This window comes from Pagrus major, chromosome 16 (genome assembly GCF_040436345.1).
Source record: "Pagrus major chromosome 16, Pma_NU_1.0".
Lineage (NCBI taxonomy): Eukaryota > Metazoa > Chordata > Actinopteri > Spariformes > Sparidae > Pagrus > Pagrus major.
This window is the reverse complement of record NC_133230.1, coordinates 14,898,247-14,923,491: the sequence shown is the minus strand read 5'-3', so window position 1 is coordinate 14,923,491 and position 25,245 is coordinate 14,898,247. Positions and strand designations below refer to the sequence as shown.

Here is a 25,245-nt window from a genome sequence, read left to right as displayed (position 1 = left end):
AATACATTTGCAAAATAAAAAAATAAGTAAACAGCTTCACATGCCACCCATATGGGTTTAGCACTTTAAGTACTTTTCATTTTTGGCTCGTGGGTGGTTTATTAAAGCTTGTTCAGTTTCGCCTCTCAAGAGTGGGCCCATCTGCTGCCCGACAGCGCGGATGGGTGCGTATGTATGTGTGTGATTCTTGTGTTCATTTACATCCAGATCGGGAGAGGACTGTCGTTGGCAGCTTTATGAAGACTGAGCAGCACCTTTTTTTTAAACTCTCTCAACACTGCAGCAGGCGTACATTGAAGTGTCCCTGTTTTCCTGGGTGTCTACAACACAAACGGCATTATGAGTGGCTTTGAAGAATGCACCACCAAAAAAAATCCGCTCTGCCTCTCTCTCTGTTCTTGGCTCCCCCCTCCTTCTATCTCTCAAAGAGCGAGTGTGTTTTCATGTCGCCGAGGTAGCAGCTGCTCAGAACATCTGGTGGTAGCATTCGGGGAGCACAGTGGGAGACAGGAAGAGAGTGACAGTGCCACGGTCGGTACCCTTGAGATGTCAGCCCCTCAGGCAGGCAGGCAGGCAGGGTGGCATAGAGTGACAAGCGTGTTAGCACCACGGCGGCTCTCCAGGAGGCAGGCAGGGGCTTAACCTTGGAAATGGGTGAGACCTGCCGTGGGCCGGAGGAGTAGGGCGAACACACACAAGTTTTGTCAAAGGGATGGCAGGTGACGAAAGAGAGGGAAACCAGGCCTCTATTCAATTTTTTATGTCAAATTCACCATACAAACAAAGATACACAGCGGAGAAAACAGCACTGAGAAAGTGTCAGAGCAAAGAAATGGTGGAAAGAAGTGTGACCAAAGGGGGGCTGCAAAAAGAAAGACAAGGCGAGGGAAAGAGAAGGGCTTATTCACACAAATCTGTCTCATGCATTTGAGATATGTTGTCCCGCAGTATTTGTCTTTCACATCTGCAACCAAAGGGGGCTATCCCAAACTGCTTTGTCATGATTTGTGCCTAACTGACGATGGCACTTCTTAACCACGTGAACCTGCTTTGTACCCTGCAGGCGGCAGCATGAATCAGGGCCTCCTCAAATATTCAGCGCGAGTTTCCTTTTGTATGTTTGCTCATGCTTTGGTGTTTCTGTCTGTGGCTTTTTCTCAGGTGTGTTTGCACTTCTACAAGCCTACGCCTTCCTGCAGTACCTGAAGGACAGGCTGACCAGACAGGAGTTCCAGACACTGTTCTTCCTCGGTGTCTCACTCGCTGCCGGCATAGTCTTCCTCACCGTGATCTATCTCACATACACAGGTCTGTATTTGCGTCTGCTCACATGGTTTCATAGTAGTGATTAGTCAAGATATGACTGTTAACAAACTCTAATTGTATTTCTTTTTTGTCCTTGTAAGTAGAGCTGAAACTGTTGTGTTATTAAGAGCATAAAAATCATTTCAGTGAAATTTTTAAAGGTTAAGTTCGCCCAGGAACTATAATTCAGTCATTCGTGCCGATGGAAAGTAGGTGGATGTTTCGTAGTCCACAAAACATTTCTGGAGCTTCACAGCAAAACATCATTGCAGCATTCTCCTAAATAACTGAAGTAGATGGGGACGGCAACCAAAAAAACATAAAATGGCCCCATACAGCTCATTGGGCATAATGCAAGTCTCTAGAAGCCCTGAGATCTCAAATTAATTTTGAAAAGACGTTATTTAAAGCTGAAATCTTCACTGTAGCTGCTAAGCTACAGCACACCCCGTCTAAAGTGGTTACTTGAGGGTGTAAAATAACATCTTTCGAAATTAATTTGGGATCTCGGGTAATCTTAGCTGTGAAGCTCCAGAAATGTTTTATGGACTACAAAACTTTTCTTCGCCATGGGGGTGAGCAGATAATTAATGCATTTACATTTTTGGGTGAACTTATCGTTAAAGCAAAAATGGCTTCAGTTTTTGGGTTTCAGCTTCACAGTGTTGTCCATTTTTTTGCCATTGCAAATCACATGTTTTTGGGTTTTAGATCGTTAGTCGGGCAAAACAAACAAACTGAAGACATCACCTCCAACATTTTTCACAATTTACTGACGTTTAATGGGCTATTTGATTGAAATAAATAATCAACAGTCTCATGTTTTTGACACAAAACATAATCATTGGTCATAGCTCCCCTTTCTAAACAATTATCATCATTTGCAACCAATGTCATGGCTCTGCAAATTGGTTGACCTCTCATTAGTCACTATGCATATTATTCAACATCAACAAACAACAACATTTTAAATTGAAAATAAATTGCAGTCCTGTTTTAATGAATGCTCCACTACTGAATATCTTGCAGTTAATATGTTTACACTGACAGGCTGTTACAGATCTCATTATAGTTAACCTGGCTGTATGCATTATTCCCTTATCAAAACACACAACTACGTACATAATAATAATCAGCTTTCAGCGAGTATTTCCATGTAAGCTAACACTACTAATTAATTTTTACGAAATTAATTTGTCTTGGAAATATGGCCGCACAATCCAGAAATATATACATCTTTAAATGCAGCAAATGAATGTAAACACATTTAATTAAAACCTCCTTCATGTTGTTTTAGTTGCACTTTGAAATCAGTCAGAGCAAATATGGGAAATGATTAAGACGCTGTTATGTTGGCTTTTCATCTTTTAATAATGTGTGGATGTTTAAACCAAGCTACCGTCAACAAAAACCTACATCTAATATCCCCTAGTGTCACTGCCAACATCACTCATCAATCACAATGCAACTCATATCACTTTCTGAAAAATAGTTTGATACTACACAACTGATGATTAATGTTTTCACCCCCATCTGTTTGTGTGCCTTTTTAGAACAGTATGTTATGAATTTGGCGAAGATTTGTCCACAAATTGCCTTTTGTGCAGGGATCAGTTGATTAGTTTTTGATGGTGATCCAGATCCGGGATTCGAGCCATTTTAGATTTTGTTTTCCGTTTTCTTAGCCAAAAGTTTACAACATGTTCATACACTATCCCCCGATGATCTGACCCCCAGGCCTCCCCACTGGGTCGCTAATCAGCATTTGGTTTAAACCTGGAAGCCAAATGATAAACAAATATAAACTGCTATGGATACTGCAGCTTGTTGGAGAAGTTTGAGAAACACTGAGGATTGTGCTCCCCCCGAGTGCCTTTATGTGAACTTGTATTCGTTTTTTTTTTGGCCCGGCTGCACCCTGAAGTGCACAGCCAGCTGGTTGAACTTTGTCCTTGTTAATGTTTTTCTCCATTATTTTCTGCTCCGCCTGGGTTTTTGGGGCCTCAGCGGAGGCCTCAAGGTTTCAGACCTTTCAGTGTTGCCTCCTTGCAATTTATTGATTTGTGTCTCCTGCTGAAGTGTTCAGATTTAAGATGACATACTCACAATCTTGACCTATTCATAAGATGCAAATAGCTGCTTTTCGTATTTCAAAAGCAACAATAGATGGATAATTTGGTGCAAGCCATTTTTACACACCTTTTTATAGCAGCACACTGGCTTAGCTTCTCTTTTTCTAGTGGTTCATTACCTCGGAGTGCTCCCAAGAAAGCTAAAGTAGTTTACTATGTAAGAAGAGTGCTCCCTTATCCCCTAAGGCTGTGTATACACACATCTTCTGTAGTGAGTAATGAGCCTTAACAAAGAATGTGACTGTTTTTTTTACCTGACATCATATATCAGTTTTCTCACCTTGAGTAAGGCAGCAGATAATTTACTCGCCCTAACCAACAATCTGACATTCTGTCACTGCAGATTATGTAAACACTGCAGCCAGGCCTTTCGCCCAGTGCAGAGGGATGGTGGCACTTCACATCCACAGTAATATTACAGTCCTTAGATTGGTTGCCTGCCTGTTTTAGAACTGATTGGCTCTCATGTGAATACAGTCTGGTGAGGATTCTGCCTCCATCAGACGTCTGGTAAACGTTGTGATCCATCAGCCATCTGAATTGAGCAGTGGGAGCCGGTGACTATTTGGTAATGTGCCAGTTTTGCAGTGAAACTGCGCATGTCCTTCTCCGGCTGTCAGACTTTTTCATCTCATAAGAATCTCTTAGAGTAGCCGGGTGGGCTTCCTCAGTGTCTTGAACATGGAGCCAAGTATTGATTGGTTAAATCAGTGTCATCCTTTAAATCACCTCTAAAAAAAAATATCTCCTTCATTCCTCTTTTACTGCTTTTTTTACATCTTTTCCTTGCTGCCTTTGGTTCAGAGGTTTGTAGCATCTTATTTTAAACGTGTTCTGTTTGTACGATGGCAGGGATGATTATGTTATTATACACATTAAGGCATCAAAGGACATGGTGCAGCTATGTCACTGCAAACGTCACAACATTTAAAATATGGGGCTAAAGCTTGTGTTGTCTGTGCACATGTGAGTGTGTGAGTGGCTGCGTGAGCCCCCAGGCAACAGTTCAGAGCTGAAATGTATTCGAGATCAAAGCTTCACTAAAATAAGACATTTGCATGCGCACATGAAATACCCAGTATGGTCTAATTTGCAGCTTAAATGGTTTCAGTTACATTTGTAAACAAGTCAATTTCTGTAATTAAGAACCATCAATAGAATACATTTCAGCATTGACACATTTTCTCTGAGGTTTTTCTTGGTTTTGAGCTACAGTTGAGGCAGAAAGTTCTGCTTTTATTTTTTATTTTTTTAGATGCTGGACTTCATGTGCTATTCAAGGCCCTGAAAACCTGAAGTATTTTCTCAGTAAGCTTCCGAATACATTATAAAGGAGAAGGTTAGGGTTATCTGATTATTTTTTTTTAACATTAGTCATTTCTGTATTTCACATTTTTCTGTGCTCGATGGTTTAAAGTAGGCTCAGCTCAGTTAGTAGGAAGTGATGTTCAGCAGCAACATTGCAACTTGCAGTTGTTTATAAATGATGGCCAACCATCAGTCATATCTGATCAAACACAACTGTAAAGTCCTAATGGACCGGTTTCTCTGAGGTTTTGAGTCTTAAAGTTGGTCTGTGGAGTTTTCTCGCAAAACAAACATGTTTACATTTAGTGTTTTTCATCAAAATATGGGTCCTTGAGGCCCGAACATGTACTGAAGGCATTTCCCTCCTTATAAAACATTTGCAGAGCAGATTTATTTTATATTTAAAATGTAATTTCCTTACATCCATGTTTGCTAGTTAGCTATCTTCTTCTTCCCCACTGTTGTTATTGTTTTTGGCACATTACGGCTCCCACCTGTTCATGTTGATCTGCATAAATGTGTCTTTTCATGCACAAAAGAAACAAAACAAAGACTAAAACATGATCTCATTGGGCTCCCAGTGGGCTCCACAGGGTCCCTTTAAACTCTTAAAATATAAAGACAAAAAATTTCTGTTTATTTTCTGAACTCTACCTTGATTGCTGCTTTTTTAGTCATGAATATTTATTGTTCTAGAGAAATAAGTAACATCAAACATTAAGTATCCAGGGGCTCTGAATAAGCAGCTGCACATTACCACATTATTCAGTATTTTTCGGTTTAGTCCATTGTAATGTCCTTAGGCAATCTTTGCTACACATTTCTGAAGGCCTGTAGGTCAGATGGTGCTAACCAATTTATTTTTTATTCAAAGCTGCACAATTGGGTTGAGTTTGCCTTGTAAATAATTGCACTTTGCTGTGACAAAGAACAATCTAATGGAAGGATTTCCAAGTTGTATTAATATATTTTCCCGTGATTTACGACCTTCATCCGGCTTTAATGCAATTTAACAAACTTCTTACATGTCTACCAACAGTTCTCGTAGCAAGCAATAAAAAGAAAAGCGTTATTCTTTTTCTTTATTGATTGTGTTTTCTCTCTTTCTTCAGGATACATCGCTCCGTGGAGTGGTCGTTTCTACTCTCTCTGGGACACCGGGTAAGCTCTGCTGACCTTCACACTCTCACTGTCGATGGAACACTTGTTCAATCGAGTGCATGTGTGTGTTTTCTATGGCAGCTATAAACCCCCTCCGCACCATCCCAGAGGGGGGAAACAGCACAGCACAGCACAGACGTTGTGTTGAACCATTGTCTTGCTTCCAAATAGCACCAGGCACCCTGTGTTCTCCAAATGCACTGCAACGTGTTTGATATTTCAGCACACCCAATCAATTCTCCCCCCCCACCTGCCCCCCTCGTCTGCTGACTGAAGCAGTATGGGATAGTTTTTTCTTTCCTCTGGAGGCTGATACTAATTTCTTAATGTGCTGTGTGTTTTCTCTTTCCCAGCCGTGATCACAAAACACTTTAGAGAGAAATATTTAAAATTGTGTAGAAACTGCTGTGTAAAAGAACGTAATGAATGCAGGGAACAACCGCATCTGACAAACTAACAGCAGAAGAAGAGCATCTCTCGTCTTTAATGCTAAATGTGTTCATGTTTTAGCATAAGCATGCTGGGGAGGTAAATTATCTTTTTTTTCCCCTTCATAATTCTCGAGTTAATCAGGAGGATCTATTGTATAATTTGTCTCGACATTCCCATTGCGCTCAACCCAACATGAATTACATCCTGTCTGTCTCCCCCTCCCCCTCTATCTGTCCTCCCTCCCTCCTTCCTTCTCTCTCCAGCTATGCTAAGATCCATATCCCCATCATAGCATCGGTGTCGGAGCACCAGCCGACGACGTGGGTGTCTTTCTTCTTCGACCTCCACATCCTGGTCTGCACGTTCCCCGCAGGCCTCTGGTTCTGTATCAAGAACGTCAATGATGAACGAGTGTTTGGTAGGAATTTATTTTGTTGTTCACAGCTCTGCAGTTTCTGAAAATATGTTTTCAAACCTTAATTTCCACTGTGGCAGAGAGCTGCTGTTTCTGGAGGTGTTTAGACCTCGTCCTAATTCCCATCTGTATTTTTTCATTTAATGGTATCCTCTATCTAAATTAATATATCAACGCAAGACCCAAGTGTTTGTTTTCATCACCAATTTGGTCAACTGGACTGTCATGAAGTTTCGTACAGACAAAACATGTTTCCCAGAAGAAGAATCCTACTGACTTTTGTGATCCCCTGATTTTTCATTTCGGGCAACCATGATGTTGAAATTTTGGGTTTTCAGTGAAATATCTCAACAACTGTTGGATTGATTGCCATTAAATTTGACACACACAGTCATGTTCCCCTCAGGATGAATTGTATTAAGTTTGATGAGCCCCTGACTTTTCCTCAAGCTCCATCATCATCATTATTCTCTTTACAAGCCGAAATCTTCACTTGTAGCTGCTAAGCTAAAAGCATTAGCACACACCCCGTCTGAAGTGGCTGCACAAGCTTGACTGCATGTTGAGGGTATAAATTGCATCTTTTCAAATCAGTTTGGGATCTCGAGGCTTCTGAGACTCAGATTACACCGGATGAACTTCATGGATCCATTTTATGCTTTCAGTTGTTTAGTAGAATGCTGCGACACTGTTTTGCTGTGAAGCTCCAGAAATGTTTCATGAACTACAAAACTTCACCCGACTTTCCATCAGCGTATGGTTGAGTAGATAATGACTAAATTTTCATTTTTGGGTCAACTCATCCTTAAAGTGCAGCCTCATAGAGCTGCAAGGGTGGCTAGAGGCTCTTCTTGATTCAGTTAGGTTGGCACTAGGGCAGCCTCCAAATACCACAAAACCTGTGAGCCTTGGACTCTGTTGAAAGCAGTCTTTAAGTAAATTAATTTAAGCTGCAGATTTTATTATCAGTATTCTCAACAGCATGCTTTTTAGCTTCTGCCCGCTGTTACCGTCAGATGTAGTCGCTTTTACACTCTGTGGTTTGATTTTGTTTACTAAAATGCACCAAGGGAGACGTTGTTCACTTCCCACCTGTACACAGGCTTGTCCCTTTTGACTTTTTATCAGAGAATTAGATATTTTCTAACACAGTTTATCGTTTATTATGCCGATGAGTCAACCTGGAGAGTTTAATATTTCCAACCAAGCTTTTGAAGTGCTCCAACTGTCAGTCTTCAGATATGGTCTATGGAGAAAATTAGCTTGCCATATGACTCAATTTTGTCATTGCCTATTCGTCAGCATGAGTAGTATAGTTATTTAGTCACTAATTCTTCTGTTTCAGTCATTTATCTGCTTAATTAACAGCTTGCTATGATTAACATTATTTGTAAATGGTATATCATGAGACAAACGAACCAGCACAGTGCTGCCTCTCTCTGTCTGCAGTATTGTGATGTGCTCTGAACTTCCATCTGCCTGAAAGAAAAAAAACACTGAGGGGACTGAACTTCTTTTTAAAAAAAAAAAAAAAAGGAAGAAAAAACAACTCAAAACTTTTATGTTTTCAGAGTAAGACAGCCACAATCAAGGGCACAGAACCTTTGAGCACTAGAAGCAGTCCTTCAACAGTCTGTTTCTCCCTCAGACTTAATCAGCCTATTACAGCTATTGATTAGACATGCACCTGTTGAGCCGGGTCGGCTCTTTTCAAGGACGGAAAGCAGCCAGCGCTGTTTCCATTTAGGGTTTGAGTTGTGCCGAGCCAACATAGACTGATTATGCTGCGTTACTTTAACAACTCAATTTCTCTCCGCCATGTCTTTATCTCCGTCTCACACTCTCTGCCCCATTTCCCTGTCTCTCCTTTACATTCATGCCGTCGTTCTCCTGTCTGACCCTTCTCTGTACTTTGTTTTCCCTCTCTCCCCACACCCCCGCCTCTCACTCACCTCCTCCTCCTTTTTCTATTTCCTTCCAGTGGCCTTGTACGCCATCAGTGCGGTCTATTTTGCCGGTGTGATGGTGCGACTGATGCTGACACTGACTCCGGTGGTGTGCATGCTGTCAGCAGTGGCTTTCTCCAGTGTCTTTGAGCATTACATGGGAGATGACACGAAGAGGGAGAAGCCCCCAGCCGAAGACAGCAGCGACGAGGACGACAAGAGGAATTCTGGGAATCTTTATGACAAGGTCAACCGAGACAGAATAATTGTCAAAATTCATGTGAACATCTATAGAAATGTCATTCTTTGCACTTAAAGCTCTGCAGCAGATGTTATTAAAATGCTGACAGTCAAATGCCTGAAGTTTAATGCTGTAATACCACAGCAGACAAGAAGGGACAAAACAAGTCACTGGGAAATTTTGTAAAGTTTGTTGTTGACCTTGCATCGTCTTTTGAAGAGAAGTTTTACACTTGCCATTGCATGTGTATCAGCTTCCCTCTTGAGTTATGCATGCCAGTTTGTGTCAACTGTGATTTAACTGTGATTCAGCTGCAACTGCTTGATATTGTTGCCATAATTTTAGTTGTTGGACTGCTCCCAGTCCACCTCGTAATCACATCATTTTTATGTGGCACCCACAAATATCCCTCCTTTGGAAGGTGATTCTGAAGCAACAATTTATGGTGTGTAACAATTTTGTGAAGTTTAAAGCCAATTTTTGAACATCAGGGCATCAATTTTGAAAGTCTGCTCGTGGGGATAGTGCTTGTAACACATCCCTGCTTTAAAGCTTTGGGGTCACGCGGATGTACACTATTGCACACAATGTGACACAAATTCTGATGCACATTTTTGCTGATAGTTGTTGGTACTAACATGTTTAAAAAGTTCAAATGTGCCAATCATAGCTCAAAAGGGGCACCAGCTACTAGCCAAAGTGATAGTGAGTGAAAATCTATGAGTGGGAGGCAAATTTTTTAGCATTCTCTCGCCATTTGCCAGTGGGGAAAAAAGTTAATTTTGCACCCTGCTGTCAATAATGGCAAAGCTTTTCATAAGAGCCAGCTGCCAGTCAAACTGTCGGCTACTTTACTATATTAATTTTTGACTCTAATCAAATAGTTTTAATTGCCAAGTTGCGATCTGCTGTGTGAATGGGAGGTTGTGTCCTGCTGAGTAGATAATGGAGAGTCGTCGTCAGTGCTTGACAAATGTTAGCAAAATAATTGGTGACAAAACACATTAAGAAGGGCATTGATTGCGCAGACTGGGCACATCCTCATTAGACGAGCTGCTTCAGAAAAAAACTGGTGGCAGCGACTAGACAATTGTGCAGTAAGTATTAAGAAGTCCACTGTAAGTGCTGCATTTCCCACATATGTCACACTGACGTTTATTGGCTCAGTGAGTGAAAGTATGATTGAATTATCTTTATTTACTTTCTACAGCAGAGCCATCACTAAGGCACCTCAAACACCATCAAAACAGACAATGTTGTCAGAGTAGTCGGCCCATGTCTTATGAACTGTAATTTTTACAGTTCAAAATGTCCTCAAATGCTTTTGTACTTTTTGTCAAGGACTAGTTATGCAAACTAATGTCAGATGCCCCAAATCATATTAGCTATTTATAGACTGTGTGGGCTAAAACACACAAGCTGCCTCATTCTTCCTTACAATGATTCACAACATGTTTGGATTAAACAAACTCTTTAAAATATGCAACATCAAGATCAGGGCCACCGAATTTGGGCTTGCATGGACAAAATCCCCCCCCCCCCCCCCCCGACCTCCTACCTGGCTACTTTCTCCCCCCTGGCTGGCAACTACATATCCTTGTGAAAAGCCTTGTAATGGGGAAGTCTGCGAGCAACAATGCAGGTTTTTTAGGTCAGAAATACTTTCAGTGTTAAGTCGTGGGCGTAACAACAATGACAACTCTTCAGGGTACCTTTACACGTCTTGGCATGTACTCCTTTTTTACCAATGTCATTCCTACAATATTGTTGCAATATCGATATCAAGTTATAACCGATTTGGTCAAATATATTGTGATATTTGATTTTGTCGTCTAGTCCAAACATGTATGGAGCACTGTTGAGAAGATTTCAAAACATGAGGTATATATCGTATATCGCAATATGGCCAAAAATATCATGAAATTATTATATTTTAAGGCCAAACCGCCGAGCCGTACAAGCAATATATCCAATGTCTTCAACGTATCATGTTTAGTGTTAAAAGATTTGTTAGCGAACTGATTTTGTCTTCTAAAATAGTGATAGTGAGTCAGTTAATTAGTTGGACTTTATTTATTCACTAGGTTCATTAAGAAACAGATCTCCTTTACAAGAGGGATCTGAGGGAAAAAGTACATATATATCTTCACACGCTAATTAAAACAGTCACAAATTTTATTAAAGATATTAGGAAGTACCATTTTACAGTCCCCCGCTTTGGAATTAGTGTCTGTGACTTCAGTTTAATGTCTCTTTGTCATCATTTTTTCCACAAAATTCAAATAATTTCCTCTTGTCTACATATGTCTCGGCTCATCATTAGCCACAGTCAGCGAGTAATTGGAGGTGCTGGTAAAGAAAAATGTTCACACTGTGCAGATTTCTTCCTCCCCGGAGATTTCACAGCTCTAACAATCCTCTGCTGCTTGTATAAAATAATATTAACTCATCACACAGCATGGAAAACTTGAGGATGCTCGAAGATACTTTGCTCAATTAGTTCATTCAATAATTTATTGCACTTAATAATTCATCCCCCTGACACGCTGCAGACTTTGCCGCCTATCATAATAGAGTTTGTCTCCCCCTGCAGGCTGGCAAGGTGCGCAAGCATGTGTCGGAGCAGGAGAAGGCTGAAGAGGGTTTGGGTCCGAACATCAAGTCCATCGTCACCATGCTCATGTTGATGCTGCTGATGATGTTCGCGGTCCACTGCACCTGGGTCACCAGCAACGCCTACTCCAGTCCCAGCGTGGTGCTTGCCTCGTACAACCACGACGGGTACTGATTACACATGCATGCACGCTCTTCAGTTGTAACGCCGTAATGGATGTTAAATAACCAGGAGGAGCAGAGTCTGTAGTAGTTTGTAATGCAGACGGACGGCTTTGCTCCACCTTGCATGCAAATGTGCACATGTGTGAGTATGAAGGAACACACAGAGCAGCAGGCGGCAGGGAACAAATGTATATTTCATAAGATTTGTGGAAATATTGATATGTGCACCTTTTGAGCATTAATATGATTGCTTAACTTAGTGTTTCTAGGTCACAGAAAGCATCTGTGGACCATCTCTGAATTCACAAAAAGCTGCTACATTATTCTCTCAGAGTCTTTACAGGCATAATTATTCTCTTTAAGCATTATGGAGGAAAAATTGAAGGCCAAGACTAAATGCTAGACGCAAGTTCTCATACATATATTAATGAAACCATGGCACTTCTCAGACAATGCTTTAGCCATGCTACAGGGAGCAGCGTGGATGTCACTCTGCCGTTTTCTCTCCCACCCACACACTCATAATATGATTACCATACCTTCTGTTAATTGGTTGCCTGGCTTTATGTCTGTGCCCGCTCCTTGAGGAGAATTTAGGCCGTGAAACGTTCAAAGTGTGAGGTGTTTTTTAACCCTCGGTTTATTATGCATGGATGCTCTATTTTGATTCAAAGTCTGAGCTGAAATATTAATAGCCTCCGCAGCGATATGCCTGTCAACGCTGTTACCTGTCAACCTTTGTTTCCTCGTTAGGACGCGTAACATCCTGGATGACTTCAGGGAGGCCTACTACTGGCTGAGACAGAATACAGACGAGCATGCACGCGTCATGTCGTGGTGGGACTACGGCTACCAAATAGCCGGCATGGCCAACAGGACCACACTGGTGGATAATAACACTTGGAACAACAGTCACATAGCGCTGGTGAGCCCTTTTATCTGTTTCATCTTCATCTCTTTGCTCTCCTCCTTTTTTTTCAGAGGAACAAATAATTTCTTCTAGCAGCAACTGGATGATTAGCATCCTCTTCAGTGAATTTTTTATGTAATTGCCACATTGTATAAACCCTCTGCTTCCAACAAGCCTCACATTCTTGTTTGCTTAAACTTTTTCCATTGACTTTTCACTGTAGGGGGATTTCAGTTAATTGCTGTCAGGTTCTGTGGCTTTGATTTATTTTTTCCTATCTTCTGCCGAATGTAGGGGAATGTTTTTGTCTTGTAGTTAAGTCTGTTGAAGCCCTACAGCTTTCGTCTCTCTTGCTTTTTACCTGCTGATTGTTGACTCTTCAGCATCTGTCCACTAGAAATGCAATTACAGAGACTGCAAGACGGATCTGTTTAGTAATCCCACCGCTGTATTGAAGCATCATGTCTGTGAAACACCAATTAAAGCACCACTTGTCTTTCTGTTTCTAGGTGGGGAAAGCCATGTCGTCCAACGAGAGCGCAGCCTACCAAATCATGAGGTCGCTGGACGTGGACTACGTTCTGATTATCTTCGGAGGTGTAATCGGCTACTCGGGAGACGATATAAACAAGTTCCTGTGGATGGTGAGGATAGCGGAGGGAGAGCACCCCAAAGACATCAGGGTGAGTGAGAGACACCTTCCCTCCACTGCAGAGATTCTCCAGGAGATCATGTACCAAGCACTTACACAGCAGAGAAATCAATGTTTGCTCTTCGTTCTAACACACTGAGACTTTATATTGAAGCTCAAGGACAGACTCTGTCTATCCTGCTGTGCTGCATCCAAGACGCATTATCCACGAGTCGGAGGCACATTCTGAGCAGCAACCTCTTTTTCAATAGAGATAATGTCAAATTCACATTTTAAAGTTCCAGATGTTCCTGTTTTCTTTTTTTGTCTGAATTCTCAACATATGAATGCCACAGCTGACACTTCTCCAGCACACAACTATGAGTTAGAGCCACAAAAACATGCATTCAAGAAATCAGGCTTCACAGAGAAAGCTGCGTGCACATGCAGCAAGTCAGTAATCAGATTGCTCCCCAGCCTTATCTCGGAAGCAATACACAGCTCTCAAGGCTGCTTTGTGTTAGTTTCATTTTTACCTGTATCACTGTGCGTATAACGATTTTTCCTATCAAGACACTTCAGCTGTCACCACCTTACTTTGCCTGTGTGAAGCTTTAAGAAGCTGCTTAGAAACCCGGAGTATAGATGGCCAAGGAAACGTCTCTCCAGGAGAGATGTAGCTGAAGAGACCGTGTTCTCCAGTCTCCCCCAACTGTGATTATTAGATAGCAGTAGTGGTAGGGTGTTATTTTTGGTAGTTGTTCCACATCCATCCCTGTCGGTCTTAGTCTTGAATGAATGTAGAGGAAACACTTCCTACAATGATTACAGAATCAGTTTTCAGTTATTTGACATTAAAGGAATCAGTTTACTGGACCAAATCAAGTGCAAAAGACGATAGATACCACTCACATTTCTGTATGGCTAATATGATGTCACCAGATGGTTAGCCTAGCTTAGCATAAAGACTACAAAGCCTACAGATGTCCAAATGCAACAAAATCCGCAACAAAACAGCACCTCTAAAGATGAAGATAACTGCAAAGTTATATCTGATTAATGTAATCTGTACAAAAAACGCTATGAAATTACTTCAGCATCTGCATTACTAACGTTCTCGACTTCTTCTTCCTTCTTGTCTTCTTCAGGAGAGTGACTACTTCACTCCTCAGGGAGAGTTCAGAGTGGACAAGGCCGGTTCACCAACTCTGCTCAACTGCCTCATGTACAAGATGTCCTACTATCGATTTGGCGAAATGCAGGTGAGGAGAGAAGCTCTGTCGAAAGGCCTGATGTTCCTTTCTGGCCGAGTTAACATCCTGCATATCTTCGATCGATTTTTTTTTTCATCTGCAGGTGTGAGGGCACGGCTAGAGACAAAGATTTTTTTTCAGGGTTATGATCCCCTTCACAGGTACAAATAATGAGTCGCAGCTCTGCGCCAAGATCAGAAAATAACAAGCAGCTGCTGTAGCCAGAGAGGTAAAAAATAAAATGGAGCTACTGTATTATGCAGCTTCAGCTGAGAATAACAACCAGCTGCCATCACCAAAGGTGTAAAAGTTGTTGCCACTGTATCTTAAAAGCAGAGATGGCTGACACACAGGTGGAAGAGGATTTAAGGGGATGCCTTTGGGAGCTCCTGAGGTTCGGAAAGGGAGCGGGTGGGGGTGGGGGTGTTGGGTTGGAAAGAAAGAACGGATGAAGCAGAAGGAATGTGACGGATTGGCGTAAGCTTTGAAATGTGCCACGGCTACTTCTGGCAGGTAGCAGAGAAGAGATGAGAGGAATCCTTCTTGCTAGGTGCTTACATCCCCGCTGTAGATGCAGCCCGGACAACAGCTCAGCTCGACAGACAGCTAATGCTCCGTTGTAGCTCTGTGTTTCAGGGGGAAAGCGATGGAGAGAGTAAGGCGCAGATGGAAACGGAGGACAGGAGGGAGTGAGCCCAGCGAGAGAAGAAAGAAAGTCAGAGTAAGAGTGGGGGTGGATTAGCTTCACGGAAACAGGATGTGACAAGGTGAAACGCAGGCTTAGAGGACATCATGAAAAAGACAATGAGTAGAGTGGGGAGAATCACGCAGGATAGTTGAGGATGGAGTTTGCAGCAGTGAGATTAAAGGATAATACTGACGATGCATAATACATGCAGAATACAAAGTATGTAATAATAGAAGCAAAAATCTACTCCATTATTTCTTTTTCCTAACGTTTACACAAGTTGGACAGCGCTAATAAATACAAATCGAGAGACTAAACTATTGTGACTAAAAATAATTTAATGTCTCACACACTGTCCTCGGGAAGCAGCCTGAAGGCATAAACGAGATGCTAATGTACTGTAGAAGTGGTACCTGAAGGGAGAGTGAGAGTGGACACTGAAGAGAGGAGAGAGAAAAAGGGAGGAAAGGGAAGGTCGATGGCGACGGTAGCTTTTAGAATAGAGGTGACAAGGGCGAACCAAGTGTGAGGAGGACACAGTCAGAGCAGCGGAGAAAGAAGTTGCAAGTGGCTCATACAGAGAGTAATGTAACAGTCGCCAAAGGGCAGACGCTGCTCGGTAATTAAAAGTGCTATTAAACTTTTGTTTTTCTTTTATAATCGTGTTTGTTCTCGTCTTTATCTCTTCCGCAGTAATGTTTGAAATGGCAACACTGCAGTGGGCTGAGATGAAATAAAAAGAGGAAACTTTTTCAGACACGATGTTATAATCGTCTTACAAAGAGAACTCAAAGGCAACTTCATTTTAATCTGAAGGAAGGAATAGTTCACATTTGATGAACATTTTAAACACACAGCTAGCTAATTAGTCTAATGACGACATTTTTCCGTCACCCAGCTGGACTTCAGGACGCCTCCGGGCTTCGACCGAACACGCAACGCCGAGATCGGCAACAAGGACATCAAGTTCAAGCACCTGGAAGAGGCGTTCACCTCGGAGCACTGGCTGGTCAGGATCTACAAGGTCAAGAAGCTGGACAATCGAGAGCCGCTGGACCACAAGCTGCGCAGTGTGGTGCCCAAGCAGAAGTACACCTCCAAAAAGGTAGCACTGATGTTTTGATGCTCAGTGGTTAATTTGCCCTCCAGGTGTGGAGAGATTCATTTAGTTTTTGTTAGTAAATAACGATCCTGCCTGTGTTGACAATCTAAATGCAAATTGTGAGTACCATCGAAGAGCAGCTTAACACATTGGTGTAGTTTGGAAACAAACTTGACAAAAAGCTTCTTTTTCCCCACTGGTTGTGACTCCACCTTCACTGACGTCCACGTGGTGATTCAGAGCTGGTTGAACTGCTGCTAACTTAACTTACAGAGGCAGAACAGGAGCAATGAATGAGGGAGGATATACATTTCTCTGAAACACTCACTCTCTCTGTCTCTCTTCTGATCTTGAGGACAGAATCACCTGATTTTTATGCCTCCGCGCCAGCGAGGGTCGTCTGTCCCATTCTTATCTGTAGAGCATCTTGAAGGAATTCTTCAAATTTAGCACAAACGTCCACTTGGACTCGAGGATGAACTGATTAGATTTTGGTGGTCAAAGGTCACTGTGACCTCAAAAAACACATGTATGGACATAAATCAACAGTTTATATGATGAGTGCAACAAAGTTTTACACAAATGTCTTCATCTTTTATCATTTTTTATCCCAAAGGTCAACTTCACTGTGACATCGTAATGTTCTGCAAAATATGTTCTGGCCATTATTCAACGGCGTGGCTCAGGAACGGTAACTTGACTGGTGTGCAGAGGCATACAACCGCAAAACAGTCATTCTAGTTCAGATTTAATTTTATCTTATTAATTTAATTTCATATTGAAGACAGAATCAACTGATGTTTTTCTGGGAAAAAGACCTAAAACTTGTACATTTTCTAGCAAAGTCACTATAATTTACGAACTTAAATAAGGGTCTCTTGAATTATTATTCATGGTAATAAAGTCTCCATCATTTCTGTCATCGCAGTCGTAAAATGATACGAGTAGATTCTGTTTGATGAGTCAGAAGTTTAATCAAAGTCATATAAATAAATCACATCGCATAAATTCTCAATGAAACTCTTTTTTTTACCTTCATTGTTTGCCGTTTGATTTATTGTTTTTCTGTCCCTCCATCCAGACGGCCAAGAGGAAGCGAGGACACATCAAGAACAAGCTCGCCCTGAGAAAAGGCAAGAAATTACAAAAGAAATAATGATGATGAAACTCTTCTGGGAAAACAAACGAAATGCGAAGAAAACCTCGAACAACCAATGAAGAAGAACACAGGGGCCGTTTATCTGGCACTTGGTCTCAAGCGCTTCCCATTAGAGCGCCCCCGTGTGTTGAGGAAGTTGAAGTGTCATATCTGGCTAGCTCCAGAACTGTTGTCTGTTTTATCCTAAGGATCTTTGTCTGGCTTTTTTTCTCCTGTTTTTGTTTTTTCTGTTTTGTTTTGTTTTTTTTTACTTTGTACTTGAATGTGTGGCAAGGCATAGGGCTGCTCTACTTGGTTCGGCGTCGATTAATTTTTTTTTGTGGTACGTTAATAAACTGCTTATCAGTACGGGGGTGAGAGGAGGCAGAGGGGGAAACGAGAGAAGACTAGGAACATTTGCACCAAAGACCCATCGACCTTGCTCCATGGCACATGTGAACTCATTACTGAGAGTGAGGAAGCGCAGGGGTGAAAAGCTGAGGACTTGTTCCTGACACGTGTACAGAGGACAGTATGCGGTATGGAGGAACGTCACTGTCTTTCTAGACACAGTCCATCTGTAATATTAACCTTTTTATCATCATCATCATCTCCTTTAATGTCTGCCTGGCTCCCCCGACCTTCTTTTTCAACAAATTCTTTAGACAAAAAAAAATTGGCCTAATATGTAAATATGTTATGTAAAGAAAATGTCTAAAAGGATGATAATATATTGGATTGTTGTGGTGATTTTTAAATATGCAGTTTTTTTTGTTTTTCTCTTAATTTCTCTATGTGATTGTTTCGGGTTTTTTTGTACGGCAGCAAATCGAACAGTGAATGCAATAATTCTTGTACAGAGGGGCTTGAGATTTTGTTGAAAGAATGAATGTGAATTTTTACAATGTTCCCCCCCCCCCCAGCCCCCTCTTTTTCATAAATTGCATAGATTGTACATTTCTGCTGCTAGGGTTTTAAAGACAGAAGCAAGCAACTGTGTGTAAAAAGTAGTGATAATAAATTAGGCCTCCCTTCCTGCAGAGGGAGCTCTTCTAGTTCAGCGTGCAAAGCCTAGTGCCTCATCACTGGTCATCGTCGCCTCATGATTTTGTGACTGTCTCTGATTTGTTAGCGTTTTTGTTTTTGTATCATAGCAGCGGGTCGGGTGCTTCAAACCAGACTGAGGCATTGGAAACTGGACGTTTTCTTAAGATTGTCTGGAAATAGACTGGTGAACTGTGAAGGGGGTGTAGTTAGTACACAGGCACTGAAAGTGGAACTAGGAAAGACGAGAGCTTCCATCTTTGTCTGTGACGACGGTGGACTAACAACCATCTTTAGAGCTGTGTCCTAATTCCATACTGCATACGAGTCTTAAAAGGTATCTGCTAAGTTGTTTATTCACACTGTAGAAATTACCGCTGTTCTCAGATATGTTAGTAAACATATTAGGGCTGCAACTAAGTCTTATTAAGCAATTATTTGTTTGTCAATAAAATGTCAGAAAATCAGTTTCCCGGAGCTCAAAGTGATGTTAAATATCATGTTTTGTCCGACTCAAATCCAAAACGAAGTAGGGCTGCAACTAACAATTATTTTATCTGCTAATTATTTTCTCAATAAGTTGATTTGACTCTAAAAAGTTGGAAATTAAACGGGCTTTGTGGAGTTTCTGTGTCGTGCTTGAAGCCGGTGGTTAGTTTCTGTTAGCAGTTTCTAAACTAATGTCAGCTACTGTTGCTCTCTGTTAGCAGAGCAGAGAGTGGACACGCTTGTATAGGCAACTGAGAGAGACGGGGAAGGTCTCATTTTTCACGGCACAATCTGCTCGCATACGGCCAACAAAAAAGTTGCTACAAACTAGTTTTTAGTCTGACCAACCGTCAAAAACCAAAAATATCCAATTTACACTGATATAAAATAGAGAAAAGTTGCAAATCCTCACACCGAAGAAGCTCGACCAACAACTGACACGATTGATTAATAATCAAAAGCTGCCCATTAAAGAGGTATTCCACCAGTTTTGTTCATTAAAGTGAGTTGACTTAAAGGTGCAATATGTAAGAATTGGCATTTTGTCGAATCCATACTCAAAACAAATAAGGGGCAGCATATCACCAAAATAACCACTGACTGTAGCTGCCGTTAGCTGTGCAGCTAGTGGTCCGAGCTTGGAGCACCAGGGGATTGTTTGGTGTTGACACTGCTAGCACAGCTGTAGACTGAGACAGGTGGGGGCTAACTGGTTAGCACGCTGACTTCAGTATATGTTATTGTCATAATGTCGTATAAACATTGTTGATGATTTTAGTCAATTTTTTTACGTTTTCAACTAAAATTCCTACATATTGTACCTTTAAGAAAGACAGATTTATAAATGGGTAAGTTTTAGATAATCTGTGGTCAAATGAGGGAGAAAAAAAATCCTCCTACATTTCCCACGATGCACCTCTATAGCATTTTACATTATCCCTCCCAAAAGGTTCAAATGGCCCTTTAATTTTCTAGCGTGCAAACTAGATTTGATCGATTTTTGAGAGAACGTTTCATGGACACGGTGGACAAACAATACTCAGTCTTTACAATATTAGCATAAAGTAGTACTGCTAATGATTCATTTCTTTATTGATTAATCAGTTGATTATCGTCTATCCATAAAATATTACAAAACAGGAAAATTGTGACTAGGAATTTTCGTCCAAGCTGATATTTAATAAAAAAAGACGAAGAAAAACAACCAACCACTTAACCGGTTAATAAAAAAACAGTTTATTAATTTTCTGTCACTTGATTTATGGATGAGTCGCCCGATTGTTCCAGCTCTGGCGTACGAGGTGGTATAACGTTAGGACACAGCTTTAACGAGCTGTAACCTTTGACTCGTTACTCTGTGGGCACTGCACTGTTCTTTGTGTCTGGGGTTTCTTCAGATGTCTGAACACTAAAGGAGTTTCTGTGTGTGCACGCTTCAGCAAATTTGTTATCAAATAAGTGACACATCAAAAGACTAACACATCATACAGCTGTACTTGTTTTGTCACATCTCACAGAAAGTGACTTTTATTAGTATCACCTGCTTGTTTTTTCCTCCGTGTATTTTTATTTTAAATTGTGTCTGAAATGCTTTGTTCTTTCTCACTTTGATCTCGTGTCACCGTTTCAGGCTTCAGACCTTCGACACAACGCCACATTGTGATTCACACAACGCCTAAAACTGTGTCGCGTCCTTTTTGATTTCTCATTTGTCGAGAGAAGAGAGTTCAGACTAAGCCTTAATGTGATGTGCAGTTTGTTTTTGCCCTCTTATGTTTTCATCCTTTCTTACATTTTGTGTCACTTAGGAGCGGCGGAACAGTTCTTCCTCTACTAAGTTTTACTCATCTCTTAGTAGCTCAGTGCCGTCTGACCCCGACACCGTTTTATGTTTGATGAAATCCCTCCCTCACCTTCAAAGTTTACATTTTTACATTGTTGTTCTGTTCAGCCATCTTTAAATATACACTTTAATGAAAACCTGTGTGTATGTTGTTGTTATTGATGCATCCTCCTCCTGAAATCAAAGCATTTTAAGGAGTAATTAATGGACAGCACATTAAGTATATTCACATTTTGCAAACCGAGGTGAACAGGAAGCCAACCACTTGATGGCAGCATTAGCCTCTGGATGAAGACATTAGCTTCTGAGTCTACAACAGCATGTGTAAAGCCTGATGTAACTCTCACACTGGTGAGGATGGTTGGCGGTGGGTTAAAGAGGCATGTGACTGTACGATCACGAGCTGGAATCCTTTGGTATGTGGGTAAATAAGGGTGGGATTATGTGAAGTCAAGCTCTTATCTTGACATGAGTGAGGCACTAAAACCCAGTTTTCCCAGAGCTAAACTATGGTGCGTAGGTATACTTACGAGGCAGCATGCTAGCCCTGAGTTGAATCTGTAAAAGCTGAGGGTGTAATGTCGTGAATAACTGCATCCAAACAAGCGTAAAATAAGATATCTCTAACGAGGTTGGTGCTGCAGGGGGTCGTTATAAAGAGTTGTATGAATCAAAACTGAAGAGACAAACTCAAGTATCCTCACGTCTTTAATAGGCCATTACTGCTGAATTTAATTAATGTTTATGCCGGTTTGATTTATTGTAATAGGTTAATAATGCTCTTTCAATATGTCATAAATAATTAATTTCTATAATCTGAGCACAGTGGATAGTGTGTGACAGTTGCGTAGGAAGTCAGCCGTGGGAACTTGGGATCCATTTTTGTATCTTAACAATACAACAGGTGCTTTCCTTTGTCCCGCGGTCCACTATTACATTTCCATTTTTGACCCTGCAAGGGAAAAAGTTTGGGCACACCTGGTGTAAACTGTATTTGCTAATCAGCAGTCTAAATGAGCCATATAAACACGTGCCATGTGTGCATGTTAATGTCACGGTACCATGTTGATACTCAGTGTGACACGATTAGCCTCTTAGCCCACGTATAGTAAGCATGCCAAATCAAGCTTATTTTTTTTTATTATGCTAATGTTATGTAACCATGCAATCATTTGCATATTTTCTATGTTTGCATTAATCACCAGGTTGAGGGGAACTTGGTCATTAGATTTAAAGTGTCCTTTTGAGAGAGGAGTCTTGGGATATCGCTGGCTGTGGTTCATTATCAGCTGGTGGTGTGTGATTTAAAGGTTAGGGGACCACCAAAGTTGTTACAGTTTGTCCTCCAGGTACTGTACAGTGACTATTTGTGCTAAATTCATCTTCCATCCTCTTCAGGATTAGACAGGCTAGTCCATGTTGGAGCTGCACCACTAACGAGGGTAAATAGTGCGATTGTGCTTTGTCCTGCGATATGGAAGATAAAATGCTGCACAGGTCCTCGGGCTGTGTGGTGAGTGAGTAGTAGCAGTGTTCAGTCGAATGCAGGACATTATGAATTCAGGACATCACAAGAAGACATGTTTAATTAACAAAAAGATAGAAGGTCTTTATTATTAATGAACAATCCCTCCTTTATCCACAATCACTATCTACTTCAGTGAGTCTGAATCCTTTTGGATATAAAAACAAAACATCTTGTCAGTTTCATGTAAGGCGAGTGTCATAAAACAGTAATGAACAGTGGTTTGCTGATGGTTTGTTCTCTCTACTGTCATGGCATAAGCTACAAATAGGCATACGGTAAATTCATCTGGTTTAAAATATGGATACTATTTGAAAATTAAAGGGAAATTCCGGTATTTTTAAAACCTGGGCCTTACATTTACATGTTTAAGTGTGTAAATGATTCATACTTACCAAAAGTTTTGGAATTGGTCCCGTAGGTCGCCTCAGCCGTGTCGGCGGCAGTGTAATCCGACCATCGAAGTTATGTCCATTAAAAGTGCCTGTTTTTTTGCCACTGACATTACGGTAACATTTCCATGAAGATGGACCTTTTTGTCATTATAATGTCCTTTTTAAGTCTCTGAAAAAGTCTTCTGAAATCACGTGAGAGGTGAGTTGTTGCAACAAGAAGATGGTGAAAAATGGTTGAAGAGAGGCATCTGGGAGTTTACTCAGAGCAGCTGCCGGCAATAATTTATGTCCTCAGTCATCGCTGCAGCTCTAACAACTCACCACTCACGAGACTTCTCCTTGAGCAAGACTTGTGGTGTTTCTGGTTACAAAAGGATCTCAGTATTTAACAAAAAGGTCTGTCTGTGTAGGAAAAACAACCTCATTCTGTCAGTGGCAAAAACCAGAAAGACTTTTGGTGGACGAAACTTTGACGGTCACAGTTGCCCCGAAGGATTACACTGCAGCCGTGTTGCGGCTGCCAGCTGAGATGATCTACCGGACTGATTACAAAGCATTTGGTAAATGTGAACTATTGGCTATTTAGATACAGACAATATTCCTGTTTCTGCCCTGAAAAAGACAATATTCCACTAATATTCCCGTTTACATGCGGCCGTGCATACTCTGAATTACTGCACATAGGCGCATATTCCTAATGCATATACAGTGCTCCTAAAACAAGAACAATACCGGCACATTGATCAGAAAATGCTACATTCGGAATAAGACCTGATTATTATCCAAACTGAATATGCTGTTTACATGACCTGTATTTGGAATAATAGTGGAAAATTAGTAAACGTAGCCATTTACACACCGAAACATGTAAATATAAGGCCCAGAGTTTAAAAATACACCGAATACCCCCTTTACAGTGAAGGAACAACTGAAAGAGCAGGCAGTGCAGAGTTTTTGAACTTCCTTTCATGAAAAAAAAAATAATTTAAGGCCATAAGAAATTAAATTTCAGTGAAGAACAACATCAAACTGTTACTCGCTATTCCACTTTTTCTGTATAGGGAAGCCATGAAGTTTGAAAACTGGCCACACAGATATGTCCATGTCAGATATGGACTGTGAAGACATCAGTGCCACAGGAGTAATGATGCATTTCCTTTTTTTTTTTTTTTTAATCCAACAGGCTGATTACCCCAGTTCCCAGTGATTTGTTATTCTGGTGGATTATCCTCTTCACAGAGGCAACCTTCCAGCGACCCCCAGATGTGAAAACATGGTTGTGTGTTTCCTCCTCATCCATATTCATCACCACGGGCAACCTAAGGAGAAGTATTAACTTCAGGGGGGGGGGGGGGGGGGGGCGCGAGGCTGGGTGAGCAGCGGCAGCCTAATTACACAAGTGCCATCTTCGGGGCACAGATCCAGAAAGGATTTAGAAAAGACCCGGGAGTGTTTTTGTTTTGGAGGAAAAAAAGTGGCTAATGGCTGGAATAGCTGCATAAGAGAGGCAGTAATGGAAATGTGAAAGGTCTGTTATGTGGAGGCGTCGATACTGTAAATGGAGCGGCGTGGTGAAGTAAAACACAAAGAGCATGTGTAGCCAACAGTACAAGATGAGAAAAGTAGCATACTATTAAAATGTGCCCGAGTACATTCATAGTGCAGACGAAAACAATCAGGACTTTCTAGTAGCTCGCTGTAAAGTTCTGTATAATAATATATACTAACACATAAACTAATGTCGTACATTTGTTCCTTTTACCTCTGGATTTATATGGTCAGGTGTTCTTCTTTCCCCCCGTAAAGCTCTTAGAGACCACCCTGATTGGTAAAAGCCATAGATATAAAATATTAAATTTATTTCTATGGTAAAAGTGCTTTTATAAACAACTCTTTTACAGCTACAGTATTATGTGTTACAGGGTATCGATTCATTCTAACGCTGCTTTACAAACTAAAAGCCTGGAAACCAAATATCGACAATGTCTGAGGAAACATATTGATCGTAAAAACAAAACGACGAAAAAAAAAAAGCAAAACACCAGTGGCAAACTTCATACTGTGCGTGTGCAAAAAAGGCCTTTGCAAGGTGAAAAATAGAAATACTCTACTTTGAATAGTAATACTATTAACTGTATATAAAAATGTACTTTGTCCCCAAGAGCTGCGACCACCATCTTGGTTCTAACAGTGGAGATCCCTTTGGCACCTTGCTTGTTTCCTGTTTGTGTGTCACTCTGGGAGTCTTTAGCTCGGGTCCGTGTGTCTCTGGAGGTCACCGCTCCCTTTGCTTGACTTCCTGCCCTCGGCGCCGAGAGGCGGGAGTTCAGTTATTGTCCGTGAGAAGAGAGAGTTGTTCTGCTGTCAGGTCGACTTCCACAGGGGTTTGTTGTAGATCCAGCCTTCTCCCTGCAGGAGCGAAGGAGAGAAGTGAAAAAAGAAAAATACTTTGAAGAAAGTTACAGCTTAAAGCTTTGATCGTCAGATAAAAAGGGGCAGTTCACCCAAA

The 25,245-nt window shown here is 41.2% G+C and overlaps 2 protein-coding genes across 4 annotated transcripts in view; one reads left to right on the top strand and one right to left on the bottom strand.

Annotated features, from left to right (window-relative positions):
* Positions 1–20,953, top strand: part of LOC141010154 (dolichyl-diphosphooligosaccharide--protein glycosyltransferase subunit STT3B) — an 88,003-nt gene extending 67,050 nt beyond the window's left edge. The window contains exons 7-17 of one of the 3 annotated variants that reach the window (XR_012180179.1): positions 1,162–1,308; positions 5,858–5,906; positions 6,602–6,756; positions 8,735–8,946; positions 11,534–11,721; positions 12,472–12,643; positions 13,138–13,311; positions 14,408–14,521; positions 16,099–16,305; positions 16,919–16,993; positions 17,384–17,470. Coding sequence is in view for 2 of the 3 variants with exons in the window: in XM_073483019.1 (XP_073339120.1) it covers positions 1,162–1,308; positions 5,858–5,906; positions 6,602–6,756; positions 8,735–8,946; positions 11,534–11,721; positions 12,472–12,643; positions 13,138–13,311; positions 14,408–14,521; positions 16,099–16,305; positions 17,384–17,458 (1,493 nt within the window). In the remaining variant the exon portion in view is untranslated. Of the gene's footprint in view, positions 1–1,161; positions 1,309–5,857; positions 5,907–6,601; positions 6,757–8,734; positions 8,947–11,533; positions 11,722–12,471; positions 12,644–13,137; positions 13,312–14,407; positions 14,522–16,098; positions 16,306–16,918 lie in introns of all 3 variants that reach the window. The other 2 variants (XM_073483019.1, XM_073483020.1) reach the window with 2 other exon arrangements.
* Positions 20,954–22,399: 1,446 nt separating this feature from the next.
* The window catches only part of osbpl10a (oxysterol binding protein-like 10a), a 69,639-nt gene continuing 66,793 nt past the window's right edge, over positions 22,400–25,245 (bottom strand). The window contains exon 13 of the mRNA XM_073483021.1: positions 22,400–25,145. Within this exon, the coding sequence (XP_073339122.1) occupies positions 25,101–25,145 (45 nt within the window). The 3' untranslated portion in view covers positions 22,400–25,100. The remainder of the gene's footprint in view (positions 25,146–25,245) is intronic.